The sequence below is a fragment of the Sceloporus occidentalis genome, unplaced genomic scaffold, assembly GCF_023333645.1.
Source record: "Sceloporus occidentalis isolate IW3139 unplaced genomic scaffold, rSceOcc1.0.p SCAF_199, whole genome shotgun sequence".
In the NCBI taxonomy this organism is placed as follows: domain Eukaryota; kingdom Metazoa; phylum Chordata; class Lepidosauria; order Squamata; family Phrynosomatidae; genus Sceloporus; species Sceloporus occidentalis.
In genome coordinates, this window is record NW_028317179.1 from 372,814 (window position 1) to 387,605 (window position 14,792).

General features: G+C 45.1%; 1 protein-coding gene across 1 annotated transcript; it reads left to right on the forward strand.

Annotated features, from left to right (window-relative positions):
* Nucleotides 1-291: 291 nt before the first annotated feature.
* On the forward strand, nt 292-14,102 carry LOC149278150 (WD repeat-containing protein 26-like). The gene is made up of 15 exons (XM_089502261.1): nt 292-560; nt 3,772-3,871; nt 3,981-4,037; nt 6,771-6,845; nt 8,117-8,253; nt 8,704-8,801; nt 9,000-9,156; nt 9,635-9,773; nt 11,784-11,924; nt 12,148-12,267; nt 12,432-12,577; nt 12,800-12,878; nt 12,981-13,110; nt 13,381-13,566; nt 14,077-14,102. Exons 1-15 carry the CDS (start codon nt 292-294, stop codon nt 14,100-14,102), a joined length of 1,860 nt encoding a protein of 619 aa, XP_089358387.1.
* Nucleotides 14,103-14,792: the final 690 nt, after the last annotated feature.

The window sequence follows — 14,792 nt, forward strand, 5'->3', positions numbered from 1 at the left end:
CCCCGCTCCCCCTCACCTCCTTCCCAGGAGGGGGACTCACCGACACACCGCACCGCCTCTCCCCACCGGCCATCAACCACGGCCGCTCTCGGCGAGGAAACTCTGGCCTCCGCTTCCTCCTCCTCCGACTCGGACACCGGCGGAGCATCCCCTCCCCCGCGGAAGAAACTCCGAGCCTCGGTGGCGGAGGAGGCGGCAGGAGAGCCCGGGGCTTCAGCAGCGACGAACTCAGGCCTTCCGGCGGCGGTACCGAGCCATAGCGGGAGTGTGTGTAGCAACAGCGGGACGAACATGCAGGCCAACGGGGCAGCGGCAGCAGGGGGCCCGGGCGGGCAGGAGCCGGCGGCGGGGAGCTGTCTGACAGCCCAGAACGGGGAGGCCTCGGCCGTGGACGTGTCTCATTCTAACGGGCTCTTGAGTGTCAACAGCAGCAACGGACTGCCCGGGGCCTCGGCCTCCTCCGCCGAGCAGCAGGCCCTCAAGAAAAAGAAGAGGCTGAGCCAGGCCGACGAAGACGTGATCCGCCTCATAGGGCAGCACCTGCACGGCCTGGGCCTCAAGTGAGTGTCCGCAGGGGGAGCCCGGTGAAGTGCGCGGCGGCCAGTGTTATACACCGAGCTGGCTCTTTACAGCAAGTCCCGGGGCCCTATATAGAGAGATCCTCGTACAGTGCGGCTGGTGCTATACACGGAGCTGTCAGTTTATAGCGAGCCTCTATATATAGCGAGAGCTCTAAATATAGTGCATTGTAGCTATACATAGAGCTGATTGTTTACGTCCAGGCCTGGGCCTCCGCCTCCTGTCTTTATATAGAGAGCCCTGTATATTACATCAAAGCCAGACCTCGATTTACTGTGTTTATAGAGAGAGAGTCCTGTATAGTGCAAGGCTGCTGGTGCTATCCACGGAGCTGTTTACCTCATGGCCCAAGCTCCATATACCGATCGTATATAGAGAGCGAGCCCTGTACAGTGGCAGAGAGCTGTTTGTTTACATCAAGGCCTTAACCCCCCCCCCTTACTGTTCCTATACAGAGAGGATCCCGTGTGGCTGCAATACAGAGAGCTGTGTTTGTATATAATTCTTTATGGGTCTGGGGGTCTGTATACAGACTGTACGCAGAGTCTTGTACACAACATCAATGGGGATCTGTTTTCATGGCTGCCTACTGTTTGCATATAGAGGTAATCCTATGCTGGGTTGCTGTACAGAGATCTGTTTACATGATGCCCTGGACCGCCTCCACTTTATTGTCATATATGTGTGTGTGTATGTATATAATATATATATATATATAATGGACTTGCTTGTATACAGATATCAGTATATGGACAGCCTTTGGTGTGCTTTTACTGTTCCGCCTGCTGCTGGTATAGACAGCTGTCTGTATTTGTCAAAGTCTTGGCCTGCCTATACTGTCTCTATTAAGAGAGAGTCGTGTGCGATGGAGTGCTGTATACAGAGATCTCTGTATAATAAGGCGCGGGGGCTCCTCATACTTGTTTTTGGGGATAATCCTGTTTTGTTCTGGTTAATGACAGCAAATAGATTGGTGGCGGTGTGCAACAGACTGCCAGGTTATTTCTTATACATGTTCTCATGTCTAAATCTTGGGGTTCAAATATCTTGATACGGTGAGTGTGTGCCCGCTCGGTGAGTGTGTGCCCGCGCCCACTCGTATGTTACTTACTAGGCCTTAAGTGAAAGCATAAGCGCTGCATAAATTGTTGGCGCTATAAAAATAAAAGATAATAATAATGGGCAATGCTATATGTAGCTGTAATCTCTATAATATCTATATATTTCATATTGTGTGAGCTTTATGTATTCTAATCACATACATAGGCATGTTCTGCTGCGTGTTCCTGGCATGGCGCTGTGCCCTGTTCTAGAAACATACAATCTGCGGGCGGATCGGCCCCCGTCTAGTCGCCCGTTTCTTCCGCTGTAAAGACCCAAACCGTAAGCAGTCGTTGGTCTCGTCTTAGATTCAGGAGCCGTATTTACTGTATTTGCATCTACCACCTCTGCTGGGCTGCTACTCCACTTATCTACCACCCTCTCAGTAAAGTAAAACTTCCTTCCGTTACACCTCAGCCTCGCTTTCCGTGAGAGGAATCTGAAGGGCATGTAGCTGTTTGATGCGGAAGCCTTCGTGATATAACGCGGGGCTTGTGATAATACCGGACCGTATGGTGTATGGATGGAGGGGATGGAGAGCGCTGCGCGGGTTCGCTGTGTTGTTGTGAACAGTTTGTATTTATGGATTCGATTGTTTATGGAAGTTTTACTAAACTCAAGCCCGAGTTAATGATATAATTATATCTATTCTGTGCCTCCACCAAAGGGTGTGCGATGACCCAGCGCGTGTAACCACGTTGTGTAAGCGCTAAATATTTGTGTTTATAAAACGTGACCTGCGTTTCCTGTCAGTATACCGACCGGCACAAGCTGTGCTGCGATTGTCACGTTGTTGCCTGTATTGTATATACATTAACGGTAACAATGTATGTGTTGTGTGCCGCGTTCTGTGATCCGCACAGAAGGTTCTCTTTGACAGAATAACTTGTTGCAGGCTTTCTGAGCGCGTCATGCGCGTTGTCACCCCCAGTGATGTGTAGCGGGTGGCATTTGTGTTATTGTCGTCGTGCGGTGGAGGGGTGTTTGTAATGTTTTGGGGTTTCTCGGGGGGGGGGTTAAGCAGCGTCTTTTCAGCTGCGTGTCCCCCTATGGATGTAAGGGGCAGAACAATGTTTACATCTAGTAGCGGATGGAGGAAGAGGAGGGGAAGAGGAGGCAGTCCGCAGCCCTGGTGACACTGGAGAGGGAGGAGGGCTGTTTGCTGCCTGTTGGGGGAGGTGCGGCAATAAAGGAATACGTGAAACCTAAATGCTTTCTAACTGGGCTCGGGGTTTATAGGTCCTGCTCTGACCTAATCGGGGTCATCGTTACCCTGTTTTCAGACAAGACCAGTCTTATTCACAATGAGTGACACAGGGTCTTGGGTTCCTTGTTGGTGATGAAAGTGTTAACTGGTCCCTGCCGGCTGCCGCACATACTGTGATGTAAGCCGTCTTATGTGTAAAAGCGACATGATGTCAGAATCAAATTCGCTCCTCTGATGCCTGTCTGCACCTCTATAAGATAAGCAGGTCATCTGATTACCAAAGCAAGGTACCTTAACCCTTAATTGGCAGGATGCTTAACCCTTTCTTTACTCTGTAGCTAAAAAGCACGTGTGCAGTCCCCCATACATAATCCACACATTACATACAGTAATATAGCTGGCACAGGACCCCCGCAGCATGGCCACATTATCCCCTAACTATTTCTGTAATATACCGTTTTACTTCTACCAAGAGGCTATTAGGTAGTTGTAGGGGTTAATACAGCGGGGGGATTTAAACACGCATGGGACAGGCATATGGCTCCTGAGTCTAAGACGAGACCAACGACTGATTAAGGTAAGGTTCGAGTCTTTACAGCAGGAAAGATGGGTGTCTAGATGGGGGCCGAATGGGGCCGATCTGCCGGCAGATTCTAGGTTTTTCCAATATGAACAAAAAATAACTTCTCCTAAACTAGGTTTCCTCTGTCATATATATTATATATAACAGCCATGTAGCGGTCGCTGTCGGTCCCCCCCCCCCCCCCCCCCGTTACTCTGCGGGTGTCTCCGGCAGGAACACTTCTTTGGGTTGAGTGGGCGTTGAGTGGACGGGTCGTGATAAGCGGCACTTTTTTGACGCTCTCTCTCTCTTTCTCTTGCAGCCAGACGGTGGATCTCCTCATGCAGGAGTCGGGGTGCCGCCTGGAGCATCCTTCTGCTACCAAATTCCGCAATCATGTCATGGAGGGGGAGTGGGATAAGGTAAGCTGAGTACCAGGACCCACGCTGTCCGTGTGGGCCAGCAAATGGCTTTCCACCGTTTAGCAAAACATCGCGTTCTGTTTGATCCCTCATTTTGTTTTGATCGCAGGCAGAGAACGATTTGAATGAACTCAAGTCCTTGGTGCACTCTCCTCACGCGGTTATGGTAAGATTTCTGGCTTGTTCCATTGAGAAGCGATGAAACTCTCTCGTCTTACGTCTTCATTGTGTGTTCTTCTGGTTTCGTGTCTTAATTTGAGGTTGTCTTCTCTGGGTTCTTTATTCTTTATTTGCTTGGCTTAAAGCCATTTTCTCGGCGTAGTCGGCTTTGGGCAGCTGCCTTTACGTTCGAGGATGCTGGGAGCTGTAGTCGCCGTTGCCTCGCGGCAGCTAGGTGATGGCCATCGGCAGACGTAACGTGAATGAATGAATCTCTAATGCAGCGCATCTGCGCTGCGTTGCAGCTGTACGTCCGGTCGTTTCCGTTTATCTGTTTTCAGGACGAGCCGTTCTGTTTGTAATAATGGCCGCCGTGATGTTTTCCGCCGTACGATTTGCGTGTAGAGATGGGCAATTTTTTTTACAGCTCTGGGTTTCCGGAGAAAATCTGCCATGAAGTGTCATTTCAGTTTCTTACTGTTTTTCGCTTCGTTTGAGGATGACTTTACCTTGAGATTTGAGCTTTTGGATGGTAACACTATTTGTGCCATAATAAAAAATACTATTGTACTACTTTTTTTTTTTTATGTGTTGTATACTTTTGGCCGTGGCTGGTTCCAAACTGTTTGTATTATCCTCCAAATCCTGTGGCACATCTTCAGAGCTTTTAAACAAAGGTCAACAGGGACATGTGCCCTGTGCTGGTGCCCTGTGCTGGTGCCCTGTGCTGGTGCCCTGTGCTGGTGCCCTGTGCTGGTGCCCTGTGCTGGTGCCCTGTGCTGGTGCCCTGTGCTGTTCATTATTGTGGCTTTTCTGGACTGGGTGTGATCGCCGTATTCATGTAAAGATGTGATATAACTTTATATGTATGATTTCTGCGTATTTAAAGAGACGTTTCTTTAGTGTAACGCGCAGTCCCTTCCCTGATGCTTTACTGGTGGATTCTAAGCCCGTAACCAAGACTACAATCGTTTTGTTTCTGGATTCCCCGTTTCTGGAGCAGATGCTCGCTGGTCGTAACGGAATTATTTTGTTGCAATGCTTTTTTTTTTTTTTTCTTTCTTTCTTTCTTTCTTTCTTTACGTTCCAAGCCGACAGGTATAGGGCTGTACAATATTAGATTATGTTAAATAGGGTTTTTAGTGTGTTTGGGGGCATTTCCAGAGATTCGGAGCCCGTGTCTTCGTCTGCCTCTGCAGCGCTGGCTTCCGAATGATAGGAGCTGCTTAATTTGCCTCCGCGGCAGTCATCTTGAAGCGGCAGCTGCTGACGGCACCGAAGGGGAATCTGCCGTCTTTAATGAGATGCTGATTTCTGAGCGGTGTGTTTCACATCCACGGCCGTGGCCTCCGCTCTCAGGATACCCGTTTCCAAAGCAGATCTTTCGATGGGCATGATGTTCTCTATAGCCTCGCCGGGTGCCGCCTCGCTGTGCAGATTCCACAGGGTTTTTCAATACCTCGTGAAGCGTATATCTATGCATTTATATATATGTACTATTTCAACACTTGTATCGAGTCTGCGTGTGTTTTCTTGCTCTAAAGACCCGAATCGGTAATTGGTCTCGTCTCAGATTAAAATTCTGTGTATTTAAATTCCCTCAATGTATTAGCCTCTACCACTTCTGCTGGGAGACTGTTCTATACTTGTCTAACACCAACACCCAGCCCCCCCCCATAAAACAACTTCCTTGCGTTTATTGTATAAGGTTTCTTGGCTGTTTTGTGTACATTGTGTGTAAAATCTGCGTCTGTTCGCACCGTGGGAATGCTAAAAAATATATTTATTGGCCTGCTTCAGATAGCTGCTGGGAAGCCACAGGCCGTCGGACCGCTATTGTAAGATTCTAGCTCCTGCCTGTGAGTCACGCTGGATATATTCGGATCTGTTTTTAGCGGCTGTAGCGGTGACACAATTGACTTCATTCCAGTTCAGCAGCTTTTTGTTTTTTTTCCTCCCCGTCCCGTCATGCAATAAGGTTGTTTGTCTTTTGTGAAGTTCTGCCCGGTTTGGCAGTCGATTGTCAGGAGGGAATCAGCTGACTGCCTTTAACTAATGCCCGCAAGCCGATTGATTTGACACACAGCAGCTTCCTGTCCCGTGGGGGAGGTCACAGGAAGTGATGTAAAGCAAGCAGCTGTCGGCTGCAAAACATTAGGATGGCGGCTTCTCTGGCTCTAGAGGTCCCTGGATAGACAGGGCTCCCTTGGCTAGAAAAGGCTGACGGCCGGCACGCTGCGGTCCTGGGCTTATATATTGGCCAGTAAAAGGGAAGCATTGTTACTCGCACGGTACCCGAATAAACACTGGATTGGGTTCCTTCCCAGGCGATTCTTTTTTATGGCTGTGTTCTGGGATTGCATTTCTATATTTAGTCCTGATAATAACCTCTTTCATAACCAATTTGTAGCATATAAACGTTTGTTGTTGGAGAATAAAAACAGCTCCATCTTTATTTCAGCTTTCTGTAGTCTCTTTACTGGCGGCGCAGTCTATATATTCTGTATTAAGTCACCTTACCTGACCTTTAGCAGAGGAGATCTCTCCTAAGGCTTTCTAAGGTTTTATGAACCTGGTGTTTCTATGTATCCATCGCGTGCGTTCTGGGTTTACTCCCCAGTGTTTCATTATCGCGCTCCTCTGTGATGTCTCCGGAGACGCCGTTTATTCTGTTTTTGGTTAATTTGATTTTATTTGATAAGGCTTCGTGGTTCACTAACTCCGCTCTTCCTATCGACAGGGCTGTCGTCCCGCCGCAGGGGTTTCTGCGAGTGAGAATTCTGCTGCGTCTTGTCCCACTGCTGATGTCATACGGGTGAGTAGAGCGCAACTTCCGGTGCGATATCCGGCTGTGCGACCGGCCGCCCACAGCTCTCTTCACAGGCTGTAGTAAAGCATGTTATTTAGGAATATTAAATATGTCGGAGTTGGTGTGTATGTGCCCGTCGTGTGAGAGTGTAATTTTATATATGTATTGTATGCGGATGCCGGTGTAGTTTTCCCTTCTCGTTATTTTTTTGCTATGGGTCTGTGTAGGAGTCCGTCAAGAAATCTTTCCAGAACCAAATAACTATATATTATCACGTATAGATACATATAGCTGCCCAAACAACCTGACAAACCTATGCATGGGTAGTATCACTGTATCGGAGTTTAAAAACTGCACATGTGCGAAATGTGGCCTTTTTAGCCCCCAAGCAACCTGAACGTTGGAGTGTATGACTGTGACATATACCAGTTGCTTTAAATTCATGAAATACAATGTGTGTGTGTGGGGACAAAATGCAAAAACAATGCTACCGCAAAGTTAACAGGCTGATACCCTGGGGTATCTAGTTTTTAAACCTCTATGGTTTGGTGGATGGCAAATTGAACAGACCAGCTTCAAAGATGTCCCAAATAGGGCACGGGGGCAGACTGAGAAGATTTGAATAAAACAGTTTTGAAATAACAATGCATTACTTTCACTTATCGCCCTAAAACTTACATAAAATTATATATAATTAAAATACCGGTATATTAAGAAATAAAACAATATATAATTTGCGCTGGTACACTAAATGAGAAATTTTATAGCTAAACACAAACACCACAAAAATGTTAAAACAGCTATTGTTACGAACGGTACAGAAAACAGCTCTGTCCTTGTGGGGTTAAACTTAAATTGGGATCAGCGAAGACAATGGGCCATTGGAACACAGGAGTGATGGGAGTGATAAAGGGCCATTGGAACACAGGAGTGATGGGAGTGATAAAGGGCCACTGGAACACAGGAGTGATGGGAGGGATAAAGGACCATTGGAACACAGGAGTGATGGGAGTGATAAAGGGCCATTGGAACACAGGAGTGATGGGAGTGATAAAGGGTCTCTGTACGCCTATGAAGAGATTCCATTAAAAATCAGCCGTTTCCAGCTACAATAGTCATTTACAACATTAACCCCGTCTGCGCTGGATTTCTGATCAATGTCGTTATTTTAATGGACAAAATTTTCTTTCAAAAACAAGGACGTTTCTAGGTGAACCCACGTTTTGATTGGCAGTGTGTATATTTGCTCATTGTCTTGGCATCGTGTTCTTTGACAGAGAATGAAATTCCTGCTGCTGCAGCAGAAGTACCTGGAATATTTGGAGGACGGCAAAGTTCTGGAAGCTCTTCAAGTCTTACGATGTGAGCTGACTCCACTAAAATACAACACGGAGAGGATTCACGTCCTCAGCGGGTAAGGGTTCTTTCTGACACCGTTGTGTTCTGCTTGTCTGACTCCTCTGAACCCTGAATCTTGACATTTATACAGACTTCTTCATTACTAAATTCTCTGCCTTTATGAAAAGAAATGGAGGGTTTTGTTTCATTTGGTTCCGAAATCTTCTTTGTTACAGCACAGTAGCGTTTGTGTAAGCAGGGGAATGGGATTAATCGGACGGTTGGATGTCGAATGCTTCATTTATGGATTTAACAGTTGTCTTAAAAAAAAAAAAAATAAATACGTTTGTTACAATTGTAATATGTTAAAAATTGAATAGGCTGTAACAAAATGTCCCAGATTCTGGGATAACAATATTCTTTTTCCAATCTCTTGGAGAGATCCAGCCTTAATGGTGACTCCATGTCAAACCCTGTTTTGTGAATATTACTAAAAATAACCCACTCTTCTCTCGTCTTCGTCTAGATATTTAATGTGCAGCCATGCAGAAGATCTCCGTGCAAAGGCAGAGTGGGAAGGGAAAGGAACGGCTTCACGGTCCAAACTTCTGGATAAACTCCAGAGTGAGTCTCCATGGGTAGTGCGAGTATCCCAAATCCTCACTGTTGCTTTACTTGATCATCGGATAATTCCATCACCTGCATTGAAATCTTTGCAAATACACTTGCTGTAAAATAAAATGTTGATGAGCTGCATCAGGCAAGTTAGAACCATAGTCAATAAGTTGTTTTTATAACCCGACCCCCTTGCTTTCTTTGAAGCGTACCTGCCGCCGTCGGTCATGCTGCCTCCGAGACGTCTGCAAACCCTGCTCCGTCAAGCGGTGGAGCTGCAGCGAGACCGCTGCCTCTACCACAACACAAAGCTCGACAACAGCTTGGATTCCGTGTCCCTGCTGATGGATCATGTCTGTAGCAGGTGTGTTGTGACTTGAAGGAGTTCAGTACTCGTGGGGTTAACCCAGAAAAGGTAGTTGCTCTCCTCAAATACGGGTAATTTTTCTGACTGGGTGGCTGAACAAATATTTGTCGTAGCAGACGACTGGCATCTAAAGGGGAAGTCCCATGGGGAAAAAATTTCTCCTTGAGCATAACCACCCAGCGCTGTATAAATGAATGTAGGTATTGGCATAAATCTTTATCTGCATACCTGGAGGCCGCGGTTGTTGTCGGTCATGTGATATTTTGGGTCGCTTTTCTTACTCAAACACCACACTGAGCTGACGCTTTATGGCAATGCTAATGAAGTCTGTCCCTTAGACTTCCATTAGTCAGTGTGAGGCTGGTTGAATGAGACCAAGTCATTCCATTGTTCCCCAATTTAAAAAAACCAAAAACAAAACAAACATAATTTTAATCTGATCCTAGTGTGACTTTTTGTTTTCTTTCTATTAAAGGAAACAGTTTCCATGTTTCACACAGCAGGTCCTCACGGAGCACTGCAATGAAGTTTGGTTCTGTAAGTTCTCAAACGACGGCACTAAACTGGCGACCGGATCAAAAGACACGACTGTTATAATATGGCAGGTTGATCCAGTAAGTACAGACTTTCTGCCTTTCTGAATCTTGCTCCATGCCCTCCAACATCATCCAATGCGGTGATATAAACCGAACATCTAGCAGTGAGGAAGACGCTCTCTCCTGCAGATTAACCATTTTCTGTTTTATGTACGTATGACGCATCGAGTATAAGGGGCGATATTCCTTTACTAAGCTGGCGGAGAAGCCATTGACCGAAGCGGATGTTCTGCATTAACCACCTTTGCATGGGGGAAGTCCCATGGGAAAAAAAATTCTTGAGCATAACCCCTTAGCGCCGTGTGTGGTAATACCCAGCGCTGTATAAATTAATGTAGGTATTGGCAGAAACCTGGTCGTATCTGATTTTTTTTTTCCACTAAACTCACTTTATCTGCATACATGGAGGCCGCCATTGCTGTCGGTCATGTGATATTTTGGGTCGCTTTTTTTGCTCAAACACCACACTTTGCACCGGTGAAATAGTTTTTTTCTTTTTTATCAATGTTAGGCAGGTCATTTTGAAAGTTTTGGTTAGTAGTTAGAGGTTTAGCTGTGATTATCTGTTGAGTTGCTGGTTATTGCTCTTCTACAATTTGGTTTCATTAAATTTGGATGCCGCATCATCTTGACGTTCCGATTGTCGTGTTATGTACACGGTTCGCGACGATCGCCTCTTTAAGTGTATTGCCATGCAAATTTCTTATATATCACACACATTCGGCGCATCTTATCGCTATATGCCGTGTCCTAGCCACTCATAAGATAGCAAAGCTCTTTCGGGGTGCTATTTAATCTGCTTTTTGAGTTCCTCCCTTATTGTTTATTTCCTAAGACGTGTTTGTCTGGCTCGGCCGGTTGTGACATACTTCTTACATAGTGACATAGTAAATAAGGTTGAAAAAAGACCTAAGCTCATCCCTTCTACCTAACCTTCCTACCATTGATCCAAAAGAAGGCAAAAAAAGAAAAAACCCTAATTAAAGCTACTTCGAATTCTGCCATCGGGAAAAAATGACTCCAAAAGGCAATCGGATTTCTCCTTGGATCAAGAAGCTCTAAAATATTAATATTATTCTATTTATATCCCTGTATATCGTGCCTTTCTAAGAAAATATCGAGGCCCCTTTTGAAGGTATCTAATGTATTGGATAACACTACCTCCCTTGGAAGTGAATTCCATACCTTAATTGTCCTCACTGTGAAGAATCCCTTCCTTTGTCTATGAAACCTGCGCTCTTCCAGTCTCAAAGGGCGACCTCTTGTCCTTTGTATATTTCTGTTAATGAACGTCACTGAAGAGCTCGTTACATCGGCCCTGCATATATTTATATAATGTTATCATATCCCCTTTGAGACGCCGTTTTTAGTCTCTTCATAACTGATTTCTCCCAATCCCCTTATTGATTTCGTATTCCCCCTTTGCCCTTTTCTTGTCTTGTAAGGATATATCAATGCGATTGTTCTGCAGGTTTATTTTCCCAGGTGAGGGCACATGATTTGCGTATTTTTGTATTTTCTTTCCTTTGGTAAGAAGTATCGAGCCTGTTTGTGGAGGAGCGGGGATGTTCCCGGGTATTTGCTGCTATCAGCGAGTGAGATACTTGTTTCAGTATATGGGGGAGCTTTGTTACTAGTACTATTGGAATATCTCTGGCTAACATTATTCTACAGGTTAGATGCCGCTGCTGAAAAATAACCTGTGTTTAGTAACAGCCTCTAATGGGAACTATGTATGGAAAGCAAAACTTTCATTGGGATATTTATTTTTTTATTTTATATTTTTTTTATTTTTATTTTATTGTGATTTCCCCCCCCCCCCCCCTTAATTTTACCAGCCTCTAAAATACTAAGTTTTAGATTATCTTTGCCACACGGAATAGTTTAGTCTCAAAGCTAATTAAAGCTTTGCACCATTATTGAAAAAAATTCTAAGCCATAGTAAAATATTATATTTTTGGGTATTCTACAAAAGCTTTGCCCCAAACATTACAAACTAACGGGTATTTTGTTCTGTTTTCTGTTCAGGAAACGCACCAGCTTAAGTTACTGAAGACGTTAGAGGGTCACGCTTACGGGGTCTCTTATCTCGCCTGGAGCCCGGACGATAATTACCTTGTTGCTTGTGGTCCGGATGACTGCTCCGAGCTCTGGCTGTGGAATGTACAGGTGAGAACCATCGCCGGTCGCCGGTCTGGAAGAAGCCAAAGTACGCAAGTATCATGTTTTCAAAGCTTAGTTGGGGGGGGGTTGTGCTTGCATCACTTCTAAGAATGTCTTGTCTGTTTAATTGCTCACCGCGGCACGTTAATGTCTGTATAATTTAAATGGAGAAGAGCGATTGTCACGAAACCGGTTTAAGGCGGTGCGCTAATTGCTTCTTTTTACTTAGACTGGCGAATTGCGGACGAAAATGAGCCAATCCCATGAAGACAGCCTAACGAGCGTGGCGTGGAATCCGGACGGCAAGCGTTTTGTAACCGGAGGGCAGCGGGGGCAGTTCTACCAATGTGTATGTTAACCCTTTCCATTGGCACGTTTCCTCGACCCCCCCCCCCCGTTTCTCCACCCAAGTATCTCGACATCTACGGCTGGCTGTTCTAATGACACCCCGTACTAAGGTAGGAATACACAAACCGTTGTTCTTAGACCGCTTCTGTTTTCCCCTCGATGCAGGATTTAGATGGTAATCTGCTCGACTCGTGGGAAGGTGTTCGAGTCCAATGCCTGTGGTGCTTAAGCGATGGCAAAACCGTTCTCGCTTCAGACACTCACCAGCGTATCCGGGGATATAACTTTGAGGACCTCACAGACAGAAACATGTAAGTCAACTATCTGGAGTTTTAATATTTTGGCTGCATTCTCTCAGGAGGATATATAGTAAGGAAACCCCCCGGGGTGGGTATTATAAAACTGAAAGTGTGGAACGCTGGGGTCTTTCTCTTGACGCTATGCACTTAGATAACGTAGCTGCCGGTGCGTTCCGTATGCATTTTCTGTTTCCCACCTCAATTACGGACATGGTTAATTTCTCTGTTTTTCAGAGTGCAAGAAGACCACCCTATCATGTCATTCACAATATCACGAAACGGGAGACTAGCTTTGTTAAATGTAGCAACTCAGGTAAAAATCCTTCTTTATCAGGTATATCTGATAAATCGGAGCGGCACGTTTCGCTAACACTTTGGAAACGTGTGGTTTTTTTTTTTTGTTTTTTCTTGTCAGGGTGTTCATTTATGGGACTTGCAAGACAGAGTTTTAGTGAGAAAATACCAAGGCGTGACACAAGGCTTCTACACAATACACTCGTGCTTTGGAGGCCATAATGAAGACTTCATCGCTAGCGGCAGTGAAGGTAGCGGCTTTAGTCTGTAGTCCCTGAGATGTGTAGTACGTACAGCGTACTTCTTCCCTACTCCAGGAACCAAGAGCCCCCGAGCCATGCTGCACTTTTTGCACAGCTTGGGCATCACAATGAAATGTTAACTTCTTTCTTGCAGTGATACTTGGCATTTCTGGTGCGTCTGTGGCCCTGGATGGCAGTGCGTCACGATGTGCCCGTTACGAATGTTCTTCTCCTTCCGTAATACTTTTTTTGTTTTTTGTTTTTTGTTTTGTTTTGCAGACCACAAAGTGTATGTCTGGCACAAGCGCAGCGAGTTGCCCATAGCGGAGCTCACAGGACACACGCGCACAGTGAACTGCGTGAGTTGGAACCCCCAGATCCCTTCTCTGATGGCCAGCGCTTCGGACGATGGTACTGTTAGAATATGGGGACCGGCACCTTACGTAGACAACCAGGAGTGTGAAGGTAACGGTGCAAAGATTTCATTTCATTCTCTAGAGTAAAGTCACAAAGTTATTTCCTATGTTACAAGCTGCGTGACCTTATGGAGACATACATACATACATACATGCATACGTACGTACGTGTATGTGTGTGTGTGTATATGTATGTATGTGTGTATGTATGTGTATGTGTATGTATATATATATATATATATATATATATATATATATATATATATAGCCCTCTTTACCTTTTAAAAACCAATAAAATGTATAAATATTTATACTGCACCCATATATCCCCAAACCTATTTTATGTAGCTTATAAATATTTTAAGTTTAATTTTTTAAACAAATTGCCATATCAAATATCACAATTTGCGTTTTTTTTTTTTTCTCCTCGCTCTCTCTCCTCCCTCGCTCTCTCTCCTCCCCTCACTCTCTTGGACTCTCCCCTCCCCCTCTCTTGTGCTCGCTCTCGCTCTCCTCGCTTCCCCTCCTCTCCCAAATTGTTCTTTCACTTCTGTTCTAGAGGAATGCAGTAGCATGGATAGTTGATGGTGAATGTGGAGCAGACGACTTCTCTAACTTAAAATTAGTCGTATTTTTAAATGGCTTGGGATTGGTGCAAACAAACAAGATTGATAGCCAGACGGACGTTCGTCGCGAAGATAAAAAAAAAACACAAAAAACACACAAAAAAAACAAAAGAAACAAACAAAAAAAAAAAAAAGTCTGACGCCCTTCCTGGGCCGAGCATCTGCCACCCGGCTTCATAGTACTTAGCTCTGATGAAGCACATCATTAGAGTGTCGTCGGACACAGTGTTCCCCCCATCGGTTGTGAAGAACTGTGCTATGTTCAGGCTATCCATCGAACTCCGTATCTTTTTCCCTTCTGCCTTTTTGTGTGGCAGGCGACCATCCTTGTTGCTCTTCTGTGTAATGACGTTTAAATGCTTGTTTGGGAAAAAAAAAAACTATTTAACAGTTTAGAAGGCTTGATATAGAGTGCTTTAGTCTGAGTATCCATTTAATAGGAAAGTACTTCTTTATCTCGTTTCACAAAAACTTCTCCGCCTTATTTAGCTTTGAGATCTTTCCAGCTTGGTTCATGGATAGCAGCCTTATTCATTTAATTTTATTTTTTCCTCCCCAGAGAACAGCAAATCCGGTTCCAAAACGATAAAAACCACATTATCGGGTCAACCGAAATACTACATTTAACAATAACAGCAGAAGGGGTCTT